Source organism: Nymphalis io, chromosome 20 (genome assembly GCF_905147045.1).
Source record: "Nymphalis io chromosome 20, ilAglIoxx1.1, whole genome shotgun sequence".
NCBI classification, from domain to species: Eukaryota; Metazoa; Arthropoda; class Insecta; order Lepidoptera; family Nymphalidae; genus Nymphalis; species Nymphalis io.
In genome coordinates this window covers 8,003,500-8,027,262 of record NC_065907.1, presented here as the reverse complement: position 1 = coordinate 8,027,262, position 23,763 = coordinate 8,003,500, and the positions used below count along the sequence as shown (strand labels likewise).

General features: G+C 31.9%; 1 protein-coding gene across 3 annotated transcripts in view; it reads right to left on the bottom strand.

Annotated features, from left to right (window-relative positions):
- Nucleotides 1-23,763, bottom strand: part of LOC126776311 (rho GTPase-activating protein 7) — a 277,214-nt gene that overhangs the window by 1,666 nt on the left and 251,785 nt on the right. For all 3 annotated transcript variants that reach the window (XM_050498733.1, XM_050498732.1, XM_050498734.1), the window contains exons 4-18: nucleotides 13,635-13,748; nucleotides 13,300-13,442; nucleotides 7,518-8,133; nucleotides 7,284-7,426; nucleotides 5,546-5,686; nucleotides 5,226-5,335; nucleotides 4,940-5,107; nucleotides 4,720-4,832; nucleotides 4,343-4,595; nucleotides 3,787-3,890; nucleotides 3,204-3,331; nucleotides 2,482-2,641; nucleotides 1,949-2,043; nucleotides 720-857; nucleotides 501-641 (exon numbers count right to left, since the gene is read on the bottom strand). In XM_050498733.1, coding sequence (XP_050354690.1) covers nucleotides 501-641; nucleotides 720-857; nucleotides 1,949-2,043; nucleotides 2,482-2,641; nucleotides 3,204-3,331; nucleotides 3,787-3,890; nucleotides 4,343-4,595; nucleotides 4,720-4,832; nucleotides 4,940-5,107; nucleotides 5,226-5,335; nucleotides 5,546-5,686; nucleotides 7,284-7,426; nucleotides 7,518-8,133; nucleotides 13,300-13,442; nucleotides 13,635-13,748 — 2,567 coding nt within the window. The remainder of the gene's footprint in view (nucleotides 1-500; nucleotides 642-719; nucleotides 858-1,948; nucleotides 2,044-2,481; nucleotides 2,642-3,203; nucleotides 3,332-3,786; nucleotides 3,891-4,342; nucleotides 4,596-4,719; nucleotides 4,833-4,939; nucleotides 5,108-5,225; nucleotides 5,336-5,545; nucleotides 5,687-7,283; nucleotides 7,427-7,517; nucleotides 8,134-13,299; nucleotides 13,443-13,634; nucleotides 13,749-23,763) is intronic.

Here is a 23,763-nt window from a genome sequence, read left to right as displayed (position 1 = left end):
ACTTTATTACATATAAATAACAGATGACATAAGATTAACAGAAAACAATAAATCAAACGACAAATGCGCAAAGGCGATTCTTTCGCTTGTAGCGATCTCTCACACACAACCTTTGGTGAAGTTTTGTAAGAGAACAGGTAAGTCCATTTAATTATAAAAGAGAAGATAATAAATAGTTATTTAAATATCTTTTTTTATTATCCTTATATTGCTTAAGTGTGAATCTTGTTTTTGGCTATAAATATTTTTTGTTATATTTAAAAAGTGTCTAATTTGATTGTGGTATCAAACTTTCAATCTTAAGTTACTAAAATATTTGTTGATATAATACTTTTACTATCTTATACAAATACTACAACGAAAGTCTACTATATACGTATAATAGAATGTAATATTGTCAACTATTTCTCGATATTTATGTATATAATGTGAGAACTTAGCTGGTTTATTATCTACATATATGTTATGTTGTTTGCTGTTATACCAAAAGATTTTTTTACCGTAACACGCAGTAATCCCTCGTCGCCAAATTAAAGCTAGAAGCTGTGATGTACTGAAACACTTCGGCATTCGGGCCCAATTTCTCTGCCACCCGCCACTTCACTAGAGAATCATCCCATATGTGCCGCTCGCGGAGTATCCTGTTATTAATTAAATATCATTAATACGTTAGTCTATTTAGTGATGCTAATTCCTAAAATATATTAGTACCAATATACCTTTGCATAACCTCCTGCGGCGGCGCTTCTACATCGGTGGTCGCACGCCACAATCTCAGTGGGTGGCCGTCCCCAACTTTCTTACAACACAGCTCAACGTGAGGAGCTGCTCCCGATACTGACATCCAGCCTCGTGTTCTGGAATTAGATGAACTTTATGTTTTTTGGCATAAGGTTGATTTTTTTGTAATCACTACTTCGAATACAATCAATGACAATAATCCTATAATATTTAATGTTTAAAATGTTTTATTACATTAAACGTTCTTCGAATTTTAAGGTTCTATTACGTTGGATAATGAAATTAGTTTTTTTTTATAGTTCTTGTATTTTTTTCAATGCCGATCCATTTAAAATGAATCATTAAGAAAATATAAATGTGAAGTAATACAACATAAAAAAAAAGTGTTTAATTAAAATATTTTCCTTGATCAAGTGATTTTTCGAATATGTTGTTTCGTTCTTTTTAAGACATCAAATCTAAAATGACACTACTTTTAAGCATCTACGTTGCACCAACACGTCTAGGATGATGATGAAGTGATTTATTTATAATCTGCTCTTTAATGTACATTACAGTACATTCGTAAATTATATTTCTTAAACCTGTCATTGTATACATAGGAACAAAAATTTAAAATCTTCCAATCTTTGCTTAATATTACCATTATTTATGCTATGTTCGGGTTTCATCTGCGATCATACTTTTTTATTTTGGCAGAATTTTGTTAGATCTTTGCCACTATATATGTTTTTTTTTAAATATATTTTACCTTACCAATGTGCAATCTAAAAAGTATTAATTAATATACCTGATTGTGCTATCACCAACACTAGATACGTTTGCAATATTTCCAAGATAGTATGATCCAAATATACTAACAGGTATAACTTAAACAAAAATATGATCGTTTAAAGACCGAATACAATATATAGAATGTCAAATTATTCTTATTATTGTTAGAAATTTAAGATACATAGATGAAGAAAGATTAAAAGTAATAGAAAACAGTAAAGAACAGATTATTTAACACCGAAATGAGCCGTGAATGGCTAACACCTATATCTCACCTCTTTCCGGATCTGCCACAGACTCTAAAAAGGCATGAAAAAAGGTCAATACCATATTAAATTCTAGTAAGTGAAGTGAAATTGAAGATGTAGTACTTCCTATTATTTATTTATTTGATTAGGTTAGTTGGTGATTGTTGCCAATATGTTGTACTTACTTTTCTTTGGCTTCTTTAAGTAAAGCTTGGATGCAGGCGTACTGGAAACCCTTCCAGTCTTGGTTGAAATCTGCTCCCAATTCTTCGAGTGCAACCTGAAATTGGTAAGATTTTTTCTTAAATATTTTATAGGTAAAATGTTGTTGTTGTAAAAATTGACCTGATTTAGACAAAATATTTTAAATACGTCAGTTAATAGTAGTTTTGCATTTTTATGGACTCAGATAACAATCTAATTTCGCATATATTCTTTTCATTTATTATAATTTCTTATAGTTGTAGTTACAAAAACTATCCACAAGGGAAATAGAATTTTAGTTTTTAAGGTTGTGGCGCTTCGACTATGTAACGAATGGTTAATTTTACTTGTGCCAATGTCTATAAGCGATGGCGACTAATTACCATCGATTTAAAAAAAAAAACCAATATTACAAAACCATTGTTGTCAGCATTTGTATGAAATTTATATTATTCAATTTATATTATTCATATTACCTAAAAGTTATCCTCAGAAACAGACTGTAAATACTTACTGGCACACTTTCCTCGAAGTAGTTGAACTTGCATCGCGCCAGCATGTCAGCAGGTGCTAGGAACAGCTGACGGTGTTGTTGTATGAGGAGCAGCAGACAAGCGTGTGCGGCGCGTGACTCGCTAATCTGTCGCTGGTCTGCAACGCTCTCAATTATCATCCTGGAATTTAAATTATTTAAATTTAATAACATACCAAAAACTATTTTTGTTAACAGAATGTGGCTTACGCTATGTTTAAATAAATTAAAAATTAAAAACGTTGCCAGTATTTTTAGTATGAATTGGTGAATACAATTTCATACTATTATAAACGAGGCGTGAAGAGGCATTTTGCAGGCCAGCAAGGCGTGAACGGCTACGTACATTCTTCCCGACTGTACTGGCCGTCGTCGCGTTTGGACTCTACTACCACTTACAATCAGGTGGAGTAGAGTCATTTGCCTTACCGGCAAATAAAAAAAAACGCAAAAGCTTGTGAGTATGAATCTGAATGAATGAATGTATCTTTGTTACTTTCACGCAAAGTCTACTGAACGGATTTATATGAAATTTGGAATGTAAAAAAACCTGTCTAACACATAAGATACCTTATAACTGTTCCCTTTGGCGGATAGTTATAATTATATGTATAGCTATGTATGTACATGTTTAAGAACTGAATCAGAGAAATCAATATCAAATATTTAAGCTTAATATCACACAGGATAATTAAAAAAAATACCTATTCGAGTTGCCTTCCTTAGTGCTGCCAGTATGTGGTGTAGTGTGATGTAGCCTTAACAATGTCGGTGCGAAGCAAACCGCCAGATTGGAGGCTGTCATTTGATTAACAGCAGAATGTTCAGCCACCTGTCGAATTGTAATTGATTTCATTAATTTGAAAAAAATATTTGATTATGAATAAAAGCACGAAACATTATTACATCCTTAGTAATGTAGTTTCTTTGTTGATTTGTTACGCTTTCATGTCTTAACTACTCAATCAATCATCATGAAATTTTGCATACGCGTTGTTAGGGTGCGGAAAATGATATAGAATACGTAACGGGTAATTGGGGAGGTCCCAAACCCCTTACACACGGATGAACTTACAACTCAAGTCAGGGTTATACTGATAAATACCCATCGGTAATGCTAAGGCACAATTTGTACAAAATAATAAGATAAATTGTTTATAATGGCGGTCAGCAGTAGATTTGTTATGTTCCAACGAAAGCTTTTTCCCCAAATTATATATGTCTGATTTATCGAACGAAAATGATTAAATAAATATATTTTTAAATGGATATTGAAAATAAATATACCTCTGATAAAAATATCAACAGTGATTGTAATGCCTCTAAATGCTCTTCAGGCAGAAGAAGCAATGCACACTGGACAGCATCAGGCCTCAATGGTTCCGGAACATCTGAAATTAATAAAATGTATACAAAACTCTTTATCTAAATTATTACATAATAAATTATTAAATATTTTGATTAAAGATTTCATGAAGTTGTTATTATAAGTCCTACAACAGTCCTATTACCAGGTGCAATTAAGAAATCATCTTAATATTTTTCATATAACAGTTAACACCCCGTTTTTTTTTCAGAACTAGGCAAACAGATTTTGGACCTTATTTCATTATACTGATCAACCGGGGCTTAATGGCTACGCATGCAGCAGAATTTCAGACACATGTATCTTGAGAGAATCTCAAGATGTTTTCCCTCGCCATCGATCATGAGATGCATTTCAAACCCAAATTAAGCTTATGGAAACATATAGATGTTTATCTGAAATTGTGTTCCATTTTCTGGACAATTACGCCTGTAAAATTAAATATATGTAAATGATGTTCTGAAAGTGATTACTTACGTTGAAATATAGCAATAAACGTTTCACTTAGTTTGTTTGTCAGTAATGCGTCTGGTAGTTCTCTGAAATACTGTTTAACCATGTCCGCGACATCATGCGCCTGAGCACCTTCGAAGCTTAAGCTGGATTGGTTCGGGTCAATGGTGTTCATGTTCTCTATGGCAAATGCAGCGTTGACTGCACCGGCTGATTCAACGCATGTTCTCAATTTTGCTGTTCTGGATTTTACGCCTGCCTTCCGAAATATTCCCATCTAAAATATATTACAAGTTAGAGTCAAGTGTGCATTTTAGTAAAAATAAATGTATATATTGCAAACGACGTTTTTGTAATGCTACTTAGTTATCAATGACAGAATAGATCTAGAAAAGACATACTTGGTCTAAAGCATTATGCTTAAGCCAGTTCAATGCACACTGTATTGGTTTTGGTAAAGAGTGACCTGTCCTCTGTAATGATATGGTTAGAGGTACACCGAAAACTGTTTTATCTGAAAAAGAAAAATTGAAATTCTAAATGCTTGGTTTAAGATATAAAACCTCCATGATATTAAAAAAATATTAAAATATTAAGCGATTATTTAAAATGTTTTCGCACCTTTATAATCAGGTGTTTTAATTTTCCTTATAAGTTTAGGTAGTTCCCAGTTCCACCCAGACTTGTGTGAAGGGCAGTACCTTTCCATGCAAGCAGTTAGTCTCAACAACGCCAGTTTCCTAAGGATATGCAGTTGACCACAAGACAAAGAAGACATTGGACGGGACACTGTAACAGAAATCAATATGTAACAAGACATTTAAAAATTGAATTTAAGTAACAGAAATAAAGAGTTAGCATGAGCAAATGTGTCGAAGACTGCAAGGATATACGTAGTTTTGCTTACAATAGGTTTCAGGGTTTTTCTGGTTTGGTGCAGGTTGCAGCGTGTTATTTGCTTTGGGTCCACCGTTGAGAGCACTTGTCCTAAATGAGTACCACCTTTGAATATTGTTTCTAAAACAAAAACATTGAGATACACATATAATACATCTTAGTAAATAAATATTATACAATTTTAAGAATATTTATTTTATTGCCAATATAATTTCATTTGATTAACATTCGAATTTTGAGTTCGATAGAAAATTTAATAGTAATATTAAATACAGTATTATGAGTCTACTGAATCAAAGATACACAGATCACACATTTAATAATTCTTACTTCTTGGTTTTGATGTCAAGGCTATCATCATCATCGTCTTGATCTCCATCTTGCGATCTAGATCCAGCTGAGTTTGGACTACTATCGAGTTCTGAACTCCTCGACGCAGATTTATCTCTTTTTAAGCTTCTATCTCGAAACCTGTGAAATAAAAAGGGTACATTATAATATTACTGTTGTAATTATATCCTAATTACTGTCATACTTACGCGTTATCATTGATATTTGATAAAAATTGATAGATATTTTCATTTACATAAAACATTATCTTAAAGTGATTTTTAGTATCTGTATTTGCGAAATCTTTGCCACTATTACAAATGATACTGATACTATTCAAAAATGTTACCGGCAATATTAATATTTTTCTATTGAAAACTATATATAGTACATCAAGTTCACTGACTTTCATGATTCATTGCAAAAGAAAATTCCGTACAACACTTCGCTCCAGCTGTACATTAGCATACGAATAACTTATTAGTCTCGTTGTATTTGTTATTACAGACAAACACTCGTTTAGTAATGGTCTGGTCAGAGGTAATTAGTGCACGGTAATCGCTTTCAAAATGGCGTAGTAATCTTTGTTTGCGGACGTGCTACTAGGTTCGTTTATTTGATTTACTAGGTTGTTTAAGGAAAGCATTGTAGACATTTAATGGGTTATTATTTATATAACTGTCAATATTAATTTTGTTTTACTTATAAATTTTGCAATAACAAGCGAGCACAAATTTTACTATGAAAGTTTATTTCGTTAAAACATTAAACATCACTTTGTAAATAAATAATTGAATTATATATTTTAACTATATAAACTGTATTTGATTCTTAAAAATAATTTCATATATTATATAAGAAATATATTCAAACTTAACAAAATAACGTAAGAAAGTTCTTAAGTACACTTGACTTGACTTGACTTCAAAGTTTTGGAAAATATCCTCGAATGAGTTCTCTTAACTTATAATTTGATTGAATTTGTTTTCATAAATATGTATATGTAAGTAAGTCACAGCCTGTGAATGTCCCACTTCTGGACTAAGGCCTCCTCTCCCTGTTTGAGGAGAAGGTATGGAGCTTATTCCACCATGCTGCTCCATTGCGGGTTGGAGGAATACTCATGTGGCAGAATTTCAGTGAAATTAGACACATGCAGGTTTCCTCACGATGTTTTCCTCCACCGTATAGCACGAGATGAATTATAATCACAAATTAAGCACATGAATTACTGATGGTAGAGCTATGTGTAAGCTCGTCTGGGTAGGTACCACCTACTCATCAGATATTCTACCGCAAAACAGCAGTACTTGGTATTGTTGTGTTCCGGTTTGAAGGGCGAGTGAGCCAGTGTAATTACAGGCACAAGTGACATAACATCTTAGTTCCCAAGGTTGGTGGCGCATTGAGGATGTAAGCGATGGTTAACATTTCTTACAATGCCAATGTCTATGGGCGTTGCTGACCACTTACCATCCCATGGCCCATATGCTCGTCCGCCTTCCTATTCTACATAAAAAAAAGAATATTCAGTGGTACTTGCCCGGGTTTGAACCCACGATCATCGATTAAGATTCACGTGTTCTTACCACTGGGCCATCTCGGCTATTGGGGGTCCTGGTGTCCTCGGTAAGTCGTAAATACGTGTAACGACTACGTCGTTCGACATGAGATGAATTCGACTTTGACCAAATATGTATATATTTTATAGCTTTTAAATATATTCGTTAATACATACTTTTGTCCATCTTTTCCCAAATTTAATGAGCTTGTCCTAATAGCTTGCCGGCGATGTGGTGTGTGCGCTGGTGATTTCTGAACTTCTCGTAGAATCTCTGGATCTGCCTTAAGTTCGACCGGTGATGGTGGTTCTACGTATACCTATTAAAACGAAACATCATACAAATACATTAATTTTGTATTCCGTAGGAATGATGTAAGCAACAATCAACAACTGCATAAGTTAACTAACCTCTGTATTATGATGATGAATATTATGCTCCTTATAATAATTGTGCCTCCAGCTCGCCGGTTGGCACTCTGAATCGCTAAGAGCACTCGAATCATCACTTTTTAGGCCTCGATGGAATATTCTTTTCGCTCTTCCCAATTTTGACTTAGAACTTTTATTGCTTGAACCCATACTGTTATCTGAAGCGTAACTTGAACTATCATCACCAAATGGGGGGTGTAGCACAAACGATTGCTCAAGAGGGGCTATAGGAGAAGGTGGCATTATTGTCATAGGGGACGGAGGTTGGGTACGAATAGCAGGAGCATGGATTGGAGAGCTATGGAAATCAGGAAATGGAAATGCAGTAGGCGTTGTTGGTGTCATGTCAATATAATTTAAATCTGCGTATTTATCCTGCTGGACATCCAGAAAATGTGGTGACGAAACTATAACTTCAGTTCTATTTTGCCGTTTTCTTCTCCTTGTTTTCAATGATTCAACCCTTCTTAATAAAGCTTTCGCGCCATCGCGTAGTCTTTCTGACCCAGTCCGCCTGAATCTGGTACCCGTTTCTTCTTCATCTTCTTTGTCGCTCGGTAACTGAATGTGTGTTGGTTGTCCTGACACGGTTAACCTTTAATACAAAAGTTTTAACTAAATCTAACACTCTTCAATCTCAACAAATTAAAACAATAAAGTATGACTGACACGTTATTTAAATATTTGATTTATTGTTAAAGTGACTGAATAATATAAAAGTTGAATGAATAATATAAAAGTCAATATAAAGTTTAAAAGTCTTATCAGAAGTTAAATTAAATGAAACCAGAACTTCTCTTGTTCCTAATTTGAAATACAAAATTCAAATTGTTTTAACCGAATGACAGTACCATTAAAATAATTTATCTCCAATTTCGGATTCAGTATATTATCACATTTGTAAATCAGGCGGATCATGGATATTAAAGAGCCAATTAGGCTCATTTATATGCTGAACTAAATAGATAGATGAAATGGCAATTAGTTTTACAGATTAGATTAACTTTGGACGTCGAAAAGTGATCCCTGTTCACTGGTATGATTAAATTAAATTGGAATAATGAAGTTTTTCATATTGGAATTAGAATAAATACTTATTTTATAATAAAGTCTAATGTGCTTATATACTTAGTTGAAAAATATTACATCCCATAGATTCCTGCTATTATATCTATTAATAACGTAACTAATATTATAAACGCGAAAGTTATTTTTTTACTAGAGAACATGCGAAGTCGCAAGTTGAAACTTTTTAATAATAAAATGAGATGCAGAAAGGCAATACTGCCAGCGTCTTGGGTACAATGCCACAGGACAATCTTTTAGACGGCTTGCTTTTGCTTTAAATTTTTAATGTGTATTTTGTTCTTTTAAATAGATAATAATTTATAATTATGGCGTAATTTAATATGGCGGTGGGAAATTTTGTAAAATTATCGCGTAACTAATTTCTGAATTTAAATTTGAAAACTTCTGAATAAAATTATATAATAAGTATTTCGAATGTCTCCGAATGTAATAAAACAAAATATTCGTAGCTCATACACAATAAATATTAATTATATTGTAAATGATTAATAAATATGACTTGATTTCACAAAAGGTCTATATATATAACCAATGGGAGCTTTAATTCCAATTTGATTTTGTAAGCATGACGATATTAAAAATTCTTAAAAATATCTACTTTAATAAAATTTATTTTGATTGTATTGTGCTACGTTTTATAAAACCAGTGAGTGAGTGTAATGTATATGTAAATATTTATTGAAATTAACTGCTTATGAATCTTGAAGAATTTTAAAGTTACAGTAGTCTAAGTTACGTACTTGGTGATAGGACTTTGTGCAAACCCATGGCCCACTAATCAGATATTCTACCACCAAGCAATAATACTTAGTATTGTTGTGTTCTGGTTTAAAAGAAGAATGAGCCAGTGTAACTGCGCGTACAATGGACAAAATATCTTAGCTCCCAAGATTGATTTTAAAGCTTACAAGCTTCAGGAAAGGGCAATATTGTCACAAACAAACTACCGTGTAATTAATGAACTTTCATATCTTTCTAAGTTATGCGAAACTCTTAAGGGGTTAAGCGTCGTTAAGACAAGTTTGGAGTTTAACACATAACTTGTTTACAATTATTCAGCCTTCTAGGAAAGTGATTTACAGAGACGAAGCTTAGCATAATTTCGTTATATTATGTCGTTGGTTCATTACTTTCAAAGTTTAAGTTCTTTTTAAGTTTGAATATAGAATATATCGTTCAACAAACTACTAAACTATTTTTTTGAGTCGATATCTTTGGAATATGAGAAATGCACTTATGTTTGCACTCACACTTGTATCCACAATATGTCTAAAATGGTCGTGAGAACACCAATTGTAAAAACCAATTAAAGATGAAATGATTTGCTTACATTGAATAGAATATAGTTTTTGTTATTTCTATAAAAAAATGTTTTAAGAGCGCTTGATGTCGTTTCTATTTGTTAGCTGTTAATCTTGCATTAGTGCGTTCCGCTCTAAAAACTCCATGCCCTTTATTTGGAATCGAAATTGATGCAATAGGTAAAGCTGCAGTCATTCTATAAGCGGTTTCTCCTTTCCAAAATGACGTGTACATTAATATTTTAAATATTTTATTATTATTTTATTTTCATTTTTTTGACCAATATGAAATAATTTCCTATTTCTAGAATTAAAAAAAAAAACCTCACTGTTTTAGTAATACTTGCATGTTTTCTTTTATTTTTAGCCTATTGTGCGTATTATAAATTGTATTAACTTTTATTATTTAAGTAATTTTATCTCCTTTTACCTTTTACTGCACTGAATGTAGCGTTTGTGTTGGTAGCATATGTACAAGGCGTAGACTGAAAAGCAGCCTAGCTGAGACTACGACATTTTCACCAAATTATGATATTGTTAACTCTTTTTTTATAGTTTTGTACCTTAATTTTTTAGTCTTTGTTTCTTTTTGGTGAATAAAGTTATTTATTATTATTATTATTATTTTAGCATAAGTTGAGTTAAATTTTATTATTAAACAATCCTTGAATATTCGCGTTTGCAAGAGTTGCAAATATTCCATCAAGTATTCAATTTCAACCATCGAGTTCCAAATTTAAAATGACAACATTCAAAAAAATTGATTTTATAAAGTATGAATAACAAAACTTGAATTTAATTCAGTGTAAATAGCAGAATTAGTAAAAAGTTCGAAAGCCTCTATCACTAGCACCAAGCATAAGTGAACAACCTATCATTATCTATGGTTTAGCAACCCAAAATGGAAACGTGATAGGTGAAGGGCTAAGAGCCCAAAGTGTAAGTAGAACAAATAGCCAGAAGGCTTAATTATATTCATTGTGACCGATTGAATGACGCACGTCACGAAAACCATTGTACATGACTACTGGTAACGATTTATCTGATGTGACAAGATTTGTAACGAAATGTTTATTACAACTTGATTATATACATGGAAGCTGTGTCCGGAAATAACTAAACAAATTGCTCTGGTGGTATCGGACATCGGGCTAAGAAAAAAGTTATTAGTTTTTTTAAGGTCTCAGTAGCATCCCAGAGTGGTCCGGAAGCAGGAATAAAGTTTGATCTGTTTTCAGTCGTGACAGATTGTAAACCCGACAATGAGAGCGGTCTACCTGTATTTGAGCATATATATGCACTATTGTCCTGCGAAAAGGTATTATTATTATATAAATCTATATTTTTTATAATTTTCTTTTTAACTTTTCATATTTTATAATCGCAATAGCATATTAATTTAGGATGTATTGATGATGAAGCAATCGCTTTCAGGAAAATTCAAATAAAAAATATAATTGTAAGTAACAATCGTAAAAAAAACTATACATATTCTAAACAAAAGTATAATGCTTTCACTTTAGCGCTTACACGTAGATTAAAACTTGGTTTTATTTTAGCGCGTCAGTGCAAATGTTAATAAGATACCTGTCTAAGTTATTATATAAGCTAACACTATTATTAACATTTTACTGACATTTGAGGTCGATAGTGCAAGAACTACTGATATTTTTCATATTGTTCATAACAATTAAGCTATCAATTACAAATTAATAAAAATGATTTGACACATCAATATATACAGGTCATACTTTCGATCGGGCACTTGACCGCTATTAAACGGCTATTCAAAAGAAAACTGGCAAACGAGTCCATTAATTTTGACAGGCGTCCATTCTACAATTATAACACTAATATCTCGCTGGTAGCGACGGTAAATACTGACAGCCATTACAGACTGTTTTAAGATAGTAATTGACAATGACTGACCAATTTCGGCAGAGCCCAGTGAGTAAGGTGATTGGTCGCTCACATAGTTATGAAGCCATTATGATTTTGATGTATTTAATAAAATAATAAATATTATTTCTGTTAATTGTAAAATTTATCACAAATTATTTTATTAAGAGATCATTAAGTTAGTATCTAAGTTATGGCATAGTACAGTTATGGCATATACAAAATATATTATCACATTAAAAAAATCAAGTCTTCACAAATAATTAAATCAAAAATACATAGCAGAATAATAACAAATAAAAATAAAAGATTAGTTAAAATTTAGTTCGGAGTATGACCAAATTAATAAATAATATTGGTAATAAATATAAAAATTATATTCAAGGTGACATTTTATGGTGACAATTTATTTTAACTTTTATTTCCATCAATGGCAAGAAAAATAAATCAAGATCATTGAATTTATTATTATGGTTTACGCATGTTCTGTAAAGGAAGCTGTTGCGTACGTACTTAGATTTAGATCTAATCATAGTATGTTAGCAATAGTAAAGCAAATAATATGCAAAGCAATATTTTAAATAATCTAATCGAGACAGAGAAATCTGGAATTGTTAACACTAGTCAGGTATACTACCATATTAAGTTGGATTGATTCTTCTACGTATCATAATGGTTGTGATTATTAATTTCACTTCATCGCATAATTAGTAAACTTAAAGCCTAGCATGAAAAAATAAAAAGCGTTATTTTAAAAATGAAGATAAATTATTTATTCAATCAACGATTCTGTTTCCATTCGTTGTCATTTGCTCCAAAGTAATATGTAACAAGTCTGACACAATCAAACGTAACATCCATTGTTAATGGTCTTCACTTAAGATATTTGGAAATGCGTGAAGGGTCTACTAAAATTGGCATCTTAAAATAAAGAAGAGCCTTTCTATCTAACATTTCAATCAGTATTGCGTAATCAAGGGCCAATTATCTGACTGGGAAGCACTTTACAGTTACTTGCTCATTAACAAGATGGTACCAATGATTAGGGCTATTGTATGAAACTTTTGTTAATTTCTCTGTTAGTTTATTGATTGATATGGCGCGTCTCCTGTGATAAATTATTTGAATGATTTTCGATTTCTTTGTTCATTTGAATACGAGGTAATTGATTTTGACTTCTATTTTGCGTTCTGAACATTAACAGTTTTAATTATAGATCTATTTTTAATTATTCTTGTTATGGTCGTATTTAAAAAAAGTATTAGATACTACTAACTACAAAATAGGTATAAATAGGAAGAAATTCAAAATAATTTCAGTAGGAAATTAATATGGACTTATGTTTTTTTAAATTCAAGTGTAGTTAGTGAGCCTTTATATCTGTCTTAGTTATAAATTTGTATTTACTCTGCATTGTGATATATCCAGACTTACTACTACTTACTATAATCATTTATTAATTAAGTACTTACAAATCAGGTTCAACGTCAGTGTAGTGTCCATCAGCGTCCACTAGACCCACTCTTATTGTAGGTAAGGTCTCATCTTCATCATCTTCAACCTCACCTCGCGCTTCTCTCGCTTCTCGCTCAGCTAATGCACGTGCCGCTATCACCTGATGGCGATAAGCGTTCACAATTATATTATATCAATGATATATTTTAAAATATAAGTTAAAGTAAAATAAGTCGATTCTATATGATTTTCCTCGCTTTGAGTGAATGAATGAGAATGGTCTTTGAAACGTTTGTGTAAAAATAGTAATTTTATTGTTAGTCGTTAGTTAACATAAAACAAATTGACTGACCTGTAACCTTCTCTGCGCCTGTGGAGTTATTTCCACCACCCTGGACCATCTCCTCGATTTCCTCTCATATTGCCATTTATCACTTAAAGCGCATTGCTCGTCGTCAGAGTCGTTCTGGAACAAGAAAATTAAGCAATTTAAATCACAATGGAACACGTCATTTTTCTTTCATTTAGCTTTTTCTTATCGGCGTTCGAATACGTTTAATTAGTATACGAGCATTATGTATGTAAAGAATAATGTGCATGTGTGCATCGAAGAGTAAAATTTAATTGGTAAACGTTTTTGGCGTTTGTGTGCACGTTTCAATTGATCCATGTGTGCATTCGAGCACATGTTTTATATATTTGTTTTTTGTTTTATTTATAATAGGCATTTGAGAGACAGGTAAGTAAACAGGCCGCCTGATATGGTACGAGCATTTTTGTCCAATATTAGCAATCTAGTATATAAAGCAATGGGATATGGATTGTCCATTGTATCACACTCACACACAAAAGTGACGATGTTCAATTTCGTATTTTATGACTAAATCTTTTAGAAACCACCTCATATTTTTCTCAAAGTATAAAATACCTGTTTCATATAAATGTATTGTGTGAAGGAGAGCTATTTCATGTTAAAATGGCTTTCATACCTTGGACGTGAAGTGAGTATATAAAACTTTATTCTTGTAGATAATAGTCAAGACTACTACATATTTTATTATAAGAAATATAGGTATAAAGGATTTTATTTATAAAATTTTCTAGCATTTCCAGTGTGACGTTCGCACAAGAAAGATAGTCGTTTTAGTGTAAGTGAAAAGAGAATGCTCTTTTTTTTAAACTTGATAATTCAAAACTTGATTGTGTTTTTCGAAGTGCAGTGACGATATATAATAATAAATGTTGCACTTTAAGCTTAATGAAGTCTTGTCTGACGTCTAGACGCCCTAAAATCTTCGTATACTGTTACAGACGATTAAAAAAAAAACGGTCTTTTACTAATTTCTTTGTTACAGAAAATCTTTACGTCAATAAGTTTCCTGAGATGATCCAGTAGATAGAACACGCAAATCTTTATCAATGTTTGCGGTTTAAAAAAACATTGATATTTTATATGCTTAATTTGAGTTTACAATACATCTTGTACTTTGCGATGAATGAGAACACCTCAATGATACCAGCGTCTTCTGGTTTAAATTCTTCCACATATGTATCAAACAACTAGAATTTTTATTGTTTATTTGAAAAAAGAATTTGGAGTTTTATATTCGTACCAATTTTAAGTGAAACCAATGAAAATATTTAACTTCGTTAATTAAATAAGGTTATCCACATGTGGAATGTAAAGATGTACTTTACAAAAACTCTTGGGAAATCATGAAGAAAGCTACCACATCTGCTACTTCGGTTCTTCATTTATATTCTGAACAATTTACTGAAAAGATTCCCATCTGCTACATTGAATTCAGTCGACGCGCGACTTTCTAACACTTACTACACTTTAGCGGGCTTAATGACGTACTAACGGGAGGGCTTCGGAAAAATAGACTCCAAGACTATTGTGATTTAAAACCAATTTATAATGATAATTTATAAAAAGCATTGACAATCAGTGAAATTAATTTAATAATAGAAAAACACCGAATCCGCTCGGGAAATTGATGATTGTCTTACGATTTCGTATGGAAACTTGTTGTTGTTATGATAATTAATACGTAATATATATATATATATATATATATATATATATATATATATATATATATTTAATTATATTATATATATATATATATATATATATATATATATATATATATATATATATATATATATATATAATATAATTAAATAAAAAAAAACGTTCACTTCACTATGCTTGTCTAGTTCATTTCATATTGATTCTACAAATTAATTCATCAATCAGATTCCACACACGTTTAGGGTTTATCCGGGAACACACATGATTATAAACGAAATTATTCTGTATAGTTATTTGGTTACATAGGTCCCTCAACGGTGATATTAGTATATCAAAATTTTATTACCGAGGTATGGCAATAAGTCGAGACAGAGTTAAATGTATTAACTTATCTGAACAGCCGCTGTAGCAATTTGTTACCATGACACGACATTATACGTCGGTGAATGATCTTCGTGAAGTTGCCACGGAAAGTGTTTTGTTTAAGAATTTAGGCGAGAAAACTTTTTTCATTTTGTATAAAGTATAATAAATTGGTAGAAATTATATATTTTTAATATTAAGATTAGATATATCTTAATATTAATAATATATATTGTTTAATAAAAGTTCAAAGTAGTAGTATAAAAATTACAGCAACACAAGTACAAATTAATTTCAAATCAAGATTAATTTCGTACCAACAATTTGTAATATAAATTGCAAAAAATATATATGTACACGTAAAAAGCATTTTATAAAGAATGATAAAAAATTATAAAACCGAAAGATATACTAGAATTACAATTCTTAACTTGATTTGAAATTTACTAAATGGTTTTCCACGATACTTAAAAAAATCATTCAAAGCCTGTTTAAGAATGCAACATCCGAGTAACCACAGTCCATTTAATAGTTATAATCGTGCTTACATAATATTAAAATCTCAGATAAGGTCTTAACAAAAACAACATTTATGTATAATTATAGAAGCGAAGTGGAATTGTGAGCTATTATCATGACTATAAGAAAATCGCGAGTAATTTTTTAATGGATTTAAAAGTATTTCGTTGCGTCTGTACAGAGCAAATGAGTCGGCGCGATCTTGAAATAATTCGAAGATGGCAGTAATTGCGAAAATAGTATTTTTATTTAAAATTAAATCCTGTTCCAAAAGTTCAATGGCTTATTGCAAAATAACCTTATGTAATTGTATTTTTTTTCATATTTTGTATGTATATAGTAGCCGAAGGTAAACAATATAGGTCGATATTGGTACTTCGTTGATTTTGGTATTGTTAAGAATACTAGCTCTTCTCATATATAAAAAAGTTAATAATTAACTCACACTTGGGACATTCAGTTCAAGTAAAATAATTTTGAGTTAAATCTTCCTCAATGCGAGATAGGTATAAGAAGTATATCTTTACGGGTTTAGTATTTAAAAAAAAAAACAATTAAATTAAGGATTTCAAGTATCTCAGAAACTCTTGATCGCATTTGTCTTGTTCCAAGTAAGGTTTTCTAATGTTGCCGAATTTTGCATAGGACACATCATTGAGTTATTCGTCATCGAAACATCGTGAGAAAACCGTCTCAGAGGAACTCAGTAGCTGTTAAAAGATTGAAGTCGGTAGTGAAACAGTCCTTTGCTTCGTAAGCACTTAAAGCCATTAGCCCTACGCTTGATCTCTTTTCATTCATATCGTGTAATCAGACTACAACCAGAAGGGCAATAAAAAATCTCCTTTGCTGTTGGCAATATTCAACAGGTAATAATTTTGGTTCAGTTTATATTTCATTTTGCACTCAATGATTTCTAGAATGATATCAAATACCAAGGTAGCAACCTGGATAAAGTTATAATTGAAATAAAAGGTTAGCTCTGGATTTTACCTGTGCCCTTTAGGTATTATTTCACGCCTTCGAAATAATTGAGCGTGACCTTTGCAATAATTGGATATAAATAGAAACGTGTAGTTTAAAAGATCTTAAGTTAATAACAACTAAGGGTTTATGTTTTAGATTTAGATAAAATTCAGTGTGAATTGTAGTATTGATTCTTTTTAATCGATAACTAAACTTATAAAGTTAGTCAATTTTATTTGTAATTTCTTCTTTTTAAGGATTTTGTTAAAATTTTATTCGCTGTTTGTGTTCTACATTGAGTATATTACATTAAAAATTATATTACAAAAATTCTAATGAAATGAATTATAAATAAATATCTTTGTAGTATTAAAAACGTAAAACGAAATAACGATTTTAAGCTAAATTCATACAAATTTATTACATGAACTAGTTAAAATTTTGTCTAATTTTTTATTAAAAAAAACATTATTTTGCAATAGCCCAGAATAAAAAACCTTATTTATTTTAAGCACACATCTTATTCTAATTTTTTTGTAACTGTCATACAAATCCAACCCACATTTTATTTTAAATCTTCAATTTTCCTGATGTATATACAATAAAGGATAATGTGTTAAATATTATTATATTGATGGTAGAAGAACAACGGTCGTATGAAGCTTCCGCCATTTTAAGGCAGTCAACCTGCTGTAATATATTTTTAAATAGCAAAACGTAAAGATATGAAAAAATTACATTGGATAATAATTCACTTTAGAATACGTAAAAACAGTAATTTTACATAAGAAAAAAACAACTATACACTAACAATCTTATAAATTATATAATTTAAGCAACGGTTTGAGGTTTATCATTTTAGCTCGAGGGTAATTCGCGCCTTCGCGGTATTACCGATAATAAATGTATACATTTTTCCTTGACTTTTTTTTATTAACTATTTTCATAGAAATTTTTAGTATTCTAAAGATAAAATTATACATTTTTAATTTAAATTTAGTTTACTTGAAAATGGATTAATTTGAATTTTATGAAATTACATAAATTAAAATTATGTATATACTATTTTATATTTTTTAAATTTACCATATTTTTATTAAATTATGTAAAATTGGAAATATAATTTAAATATAATATAAGATTTCCTCTACATGCATGTATCAAGTAAACATGTGCCACATGTGTGCCGCAAATTAAAAAAATTTAAATTTAAATTTCCAGGCTATTGACCGTCAAAAATTTTATCATAAGCATCAATCTTATCTCTCTGAGTAATCAAAGCGGATAATAAATTAAGGAAATTATAAAATTACGGTAAGATAATACGTTTGGAAATCGTTTCATAATAATTTGGAACTATGTATAACCTACTCTAATATATAGGTTTATATATATATATATATATATATATAGGTAAGTTATATATACGGTTGACGTGTATTGGCTATAGCCGTACATACGTTTAGTTTTTACGAGATGGCACAGCGGTAAGAACATTTGAATCTTAACCAATGATTGCTGGTTCAAACCGAGATTTACTTGGTGGCAGTCTTTTGCTAGCCTGGCTAGCCTTTCTTTGTCTGGGTGTTGTGTTCCGAGTACATCTCACACCTTCGATTTGCCGACGATATCGTCATCATAGCAGAGTCCCTGGAACAACTCACCGAAATGCTGCGTAGCCTAGGCGAGTCTTCCCGGTGTGTCGGTCTCGGTATAAACTTGGACAAGACCAAGGCCATGTTCAATAGGCATGTCGTGCCGGGACCGATATACGTCGAGGGGAAACCTCTCGAAGTTGTTAGTGAATATAACTACCAAGGACAGATAATACAAGTCAGTAGGAACAACTTCGAGAAGGAAGCCGATCGAAGAATTCGCTTGGGATGGGCAGCATTTGGCAACCTTCGTCAAGTCCTCAAATCGTCTATACCGCAATGTTTGAAGACGAAAGTCTTCAACCAATGCGTCTTACCTGCCATGACATACGGTGCCGAAACGTGGACACTAACTGCGTGACTAGTCCACAAATTCAAAGTCGCTCAGCGTGCTATGGAGCGAGCTATGCTCGGAGTATCTTTCAAGGATAAGATCAGAAATGAGATTATACGGAAAAGAACCGGAGTCACCGACATAGCTTGCAAAATTAGCAGGCTGAAGTGGCAGTGGGCTGGTCACGTATGTCGTAGGACCGATGGCCGTTGGAGCAGATGAGTCCTAGAGTGGAGACCGCGAATCGGCAAGCGCAGCGTAGGGCGCCCTCCAGCCAGGTGCTGGAGGTACCTGCCCGCCACCTTCTTAAGAAGGTGGCGGGTACCAACTGGATGCGGAAGTCGGAGGACAGGGAGCTTTGGCGCACCTTGGGAGAGGCCTATGTTCAGCAGTGGACAACGATTGGCTGTTGATTGATTGATTGTGTTCCGGTTTGAAGGTTGAGTGAGCCAATGTTAATATTTTTTACAATGCTATATACATAGGCATTTCTATACAGGTGACTACTTGACCAGGTGGCCCATTTGTCAGTCTGCCTATCTTATAAATTAAAACAAAGAAAAAACGCGCTGGATTCATATGTATATTTCCTTCGAAAAGCGACTATGTATATAAATAAAATTTCTGTTATAAATGATACGATAACAGACTGTGCTGAGGTAAATATTTAGTGGTTAACTCCATTAGAACACAGATTGCACTTTATAATTTTAACGACCGACCAAATAGGTAATTTCTCGCTAGTTCGGCGACTGCCAGCGTAATTTTATTATTATGCAGTCAGTTAACGAGTTTCAGTGAAACTGCTATTAAATTTCCTATTTTACGTTAAAATTTACTTAACAATGCTTTTTATAAGCAGATTTTTTAGTAAAAATTGGCTGTGAACACATTGATTTTAATTGATATTTTATCCGGACAAGCCTTCTCGGTTATCATGTTCATAATTGTATATTTAAAAGTTTTTTGTCTCTCGCAGTGAAGGGGAAACATCGTGAGGAAACCTGCATACGCCGGATTAAATGTCTGTCACATGTATCCACCGACATTAGAGCTGCGTCACTACGCACTAGTCACTAGTGGAATAGCCTTCAATTCTTCTACGATGAGGATTCAGTCCAGCAATGAGAAATCTGCAGTGTACTTTTTACTTAAGATTTGGGGAAAATCATATATTTGTAATGAAGGAATTAGACCAGAGGTTCCATTAAAAATAGTGGTTGGGCGAGTGTTCTACCTCTTTGAATATTTAACCACATCCAAACGATTATTTTAGTGTCTTTCTTTAACACAAATGAAGACAAATAAATATGGTAACATCAGTTTTTGATATTAGAAAAACGTGTCGCGTTTGAAACGCACTAATCATTTTTTCAATCTTCGATTTAGCTTCACCTATTCTAACCACTAAGCAAGACTCGGTTCTTTCTCTTTATTTATAATTAAATGTGTCTTTGTTCCATTGCTCTCCGTTAATATTTAAAACCAGGACAGGACTTTACTGGTAGTAGGGCTTTGTGCAAGCTCGTTTGGGTAGGAACCACTAACTCATCAGATATTCTACCACAAAACAGCAGTACGGTTGTGTTCCGGTTTGAAGGATGAGTGAGCCAGTGTAATTACTGGCACAAGCGACATAACATCTTAGTTCCCAAGGTTGGTGGCACATTGGCGATGTAAGCTATGGTTAACATTAATTACAATGCCAATGTGCGTTGGTGACCACTCACCGTCAGGTGGGCCATATGCTCGTCCACCTACCTATACGATAAAAAATGTATAGAAAACATATTTCAAGCTGTATTCGTTTTCCGATCCATCAAACAAAGGACGAAAGTTTCAATGTGGGACGAATATTTCTATGAGATTATACGGTCTATGGCTTTTCATCTCTTGTGTCATAAACTTACACAACCTACTTAAAATACTCAACTTTAAATAAGTCAGCAGCTTACTGAATTCAATTTTAAATAAAAGTAAAATGAGATCAGATATTTGAGATGATTATTTTTTTGTTAATAAGTCCTCGGTAATTAATTCGAGTTTGGATGTGAACAGAGTTACAGTGGTCGCTTTGAATTGTCAAACTGTAGTATTTTTAGACACTGTACACTGAAACATCTCTTTTGCAATGCGCTATTCTTCTTTGAAAATGCCCAAACACATGCAAACCAAAATGCAAAGATCTCTTTCGTCCATAGTTTTGAAAGCGAGGACAATAATAACGAATCTATTTTATAGTCTATCATAGAAGTAGTTCAAACATATATTTTTGACGGGCCGCTTGGCGTGGTTGGTAGATACTTGCCTTTCACGCCGAAGGTTGTGGGTTCGGTTCCCACCCAGGACAGATATTTGTATGCATGTACATGTCTGTTTGTCCTGAGTCTGGGCGTAATTATCTATATAAGTATGTATTTACAGAAGAAAAGTAGTATATGTAGTATATCAGTTGTCTGGTTTCCATAGCACAAGCCCAAATTAAGCTTGTACAAATACAAACTTAATCTGGGATCAGATGGCCGTGTGTGTAAAATGTCCCAGGATATTATTATATCTATAAAAGTATATTAATGTAATTTATTTATTTAAAAGTCTGTTTACAATTATCACAGCGAACAGCTCGTAAATAAAGATAGAAGAGTAATATTCATAAAATAAGAAGAAAGTTGTTCGCTACGCTTTTGACAGACCCATTTATAGCTTGACCATGATCGTAAAAACTTCAAGTAAATAAAACTGAATGCACATTATGCTAATCAATGACTTAGATAAGTGGGGATGCTGGAAATGACATCTGTATCATCAATTCAGGTCCTCCATACTAAATGCTGATTCTAAATATTGTGTGCTTTTGCTCAATATTATAATTATTCCAACGAAATGTTGATTGAAATAAAGTGTGTTAATTCAAAAACTAAACACATATATAATGCTGCTTAGATCTATATTTGTTTTATTTATAAATTATAGAATTTAAAAAATATATTTATAAATTATATTTTTCGCGTCCTCTGCTAGACATAGGTATCTCCAATGGCACGCCAATGAGCTCGATTTTTAGCTCTCAATCTCCAACCGCTGCCAGCCACCTTGTGTATATCGTCAATCCACGTAGCTGGTGGACGTCCTACGCTACGTTTGCCAGGGCGTGGTCTCTACTCCAGAACACGTCTACTCCAACAGTCGTCGGTTCTGCGACACATGTGTCCAGCCCAGTGCCACTTCAACTTACTAATACTTTGGGCTATGTCGATAACCTGTTCCCATTTTCAATATATGTTGCTCTATGGTCAAGAATCGAAACGGAAAGTTATATCGTTTTCGTTTCATATATTCCTACTTCGGTTTCACTTTAGCTGATTAGAACTAAGCCGTGATTTCTTTACATAGACTTTATAGATAAAGCTAATTTAAAATATCATTAACAAAATGAAACCAGAGAAGATAAGTTCCAGCGTCTGTTTGTATTTCATGCTATCCAAAAATGGAATGCAATGCAATGTTCTATATTTGAATATTTAAAAAATAACTTTATTTATTTTTTATTTGTTTTGATTCTCGGTCATTATTTTTTTCCAATATAATGTACATGTATGTACATTAAAGGATTTTTTTAAATTTATGCATATTTATATGCATTTGTGAACACCGACTCTAAAGCAATTGATTTTATATAAATCTTTAGTTGTGAAATCCAACCAATTTTTACATAAGTATTATTAATTATATTTAAATTAATATCTGAAAACAAATATATACACAGGTACGGCTTGTAATATATTTGTACCAGTCTAGAATCTCATGACAAGATGAAAAATTTACGTAAAAATAAAATAAATTAATGTAATGTCAATATTGAAGTATTTTAATATCATAATCTAATCTCTATATAATTTCAGTTTAAGTTTTAGTTAATCTTGAAAACTTATAATTGTCGATTGTATTACTTGTAGAAGTGTAATCCAACTAACTTTTCCAATCAATTTTATTGAATTTACCATAAAGAATTATTTTCAATCAACGATTTAAAGTCTTCGTTAAAACTATTTATTTTAAATTTATAATGTTTCTCTTAAGCTTAGATTGACCTATTGCTATGAATGAGCTTAAAAAAAATTATAAATATATACTTATTACTTAATCGACATGTTTGAATTTACTTATATTTCATAATATTACGATTGTAAATTATTATTATTATTTTTTCAATTTTGCTTCAAATATTTTTATTTAAAAATTTATACTTCATAAGTTAAAAAATAATCGCATTCTGTTTACATTGTAAGCAAATTAGCATTTTGTTATATTTATTTACGTTATATATTTCTTAACGGACGGTCGAAACGACACAAACTGTTACATTCCTAATCGTTATATACTTATTGCTAACATACGAGTATACTATCGATTGACGTCAATTATAAATTGAAATTGAAAAAATAAATTGACAACCAGCAATACATGCGTATATAATCGATACATATTTACCAATAAGTCAGTCGATCTGGTAACAAGTCGAATTGCTATTTAACTACGGACCTGGTTTCTGCCCTTCAACTCCGGTCTGAACTAGCAATTAGGTTCCTTCGTGAATCGCGTTTAG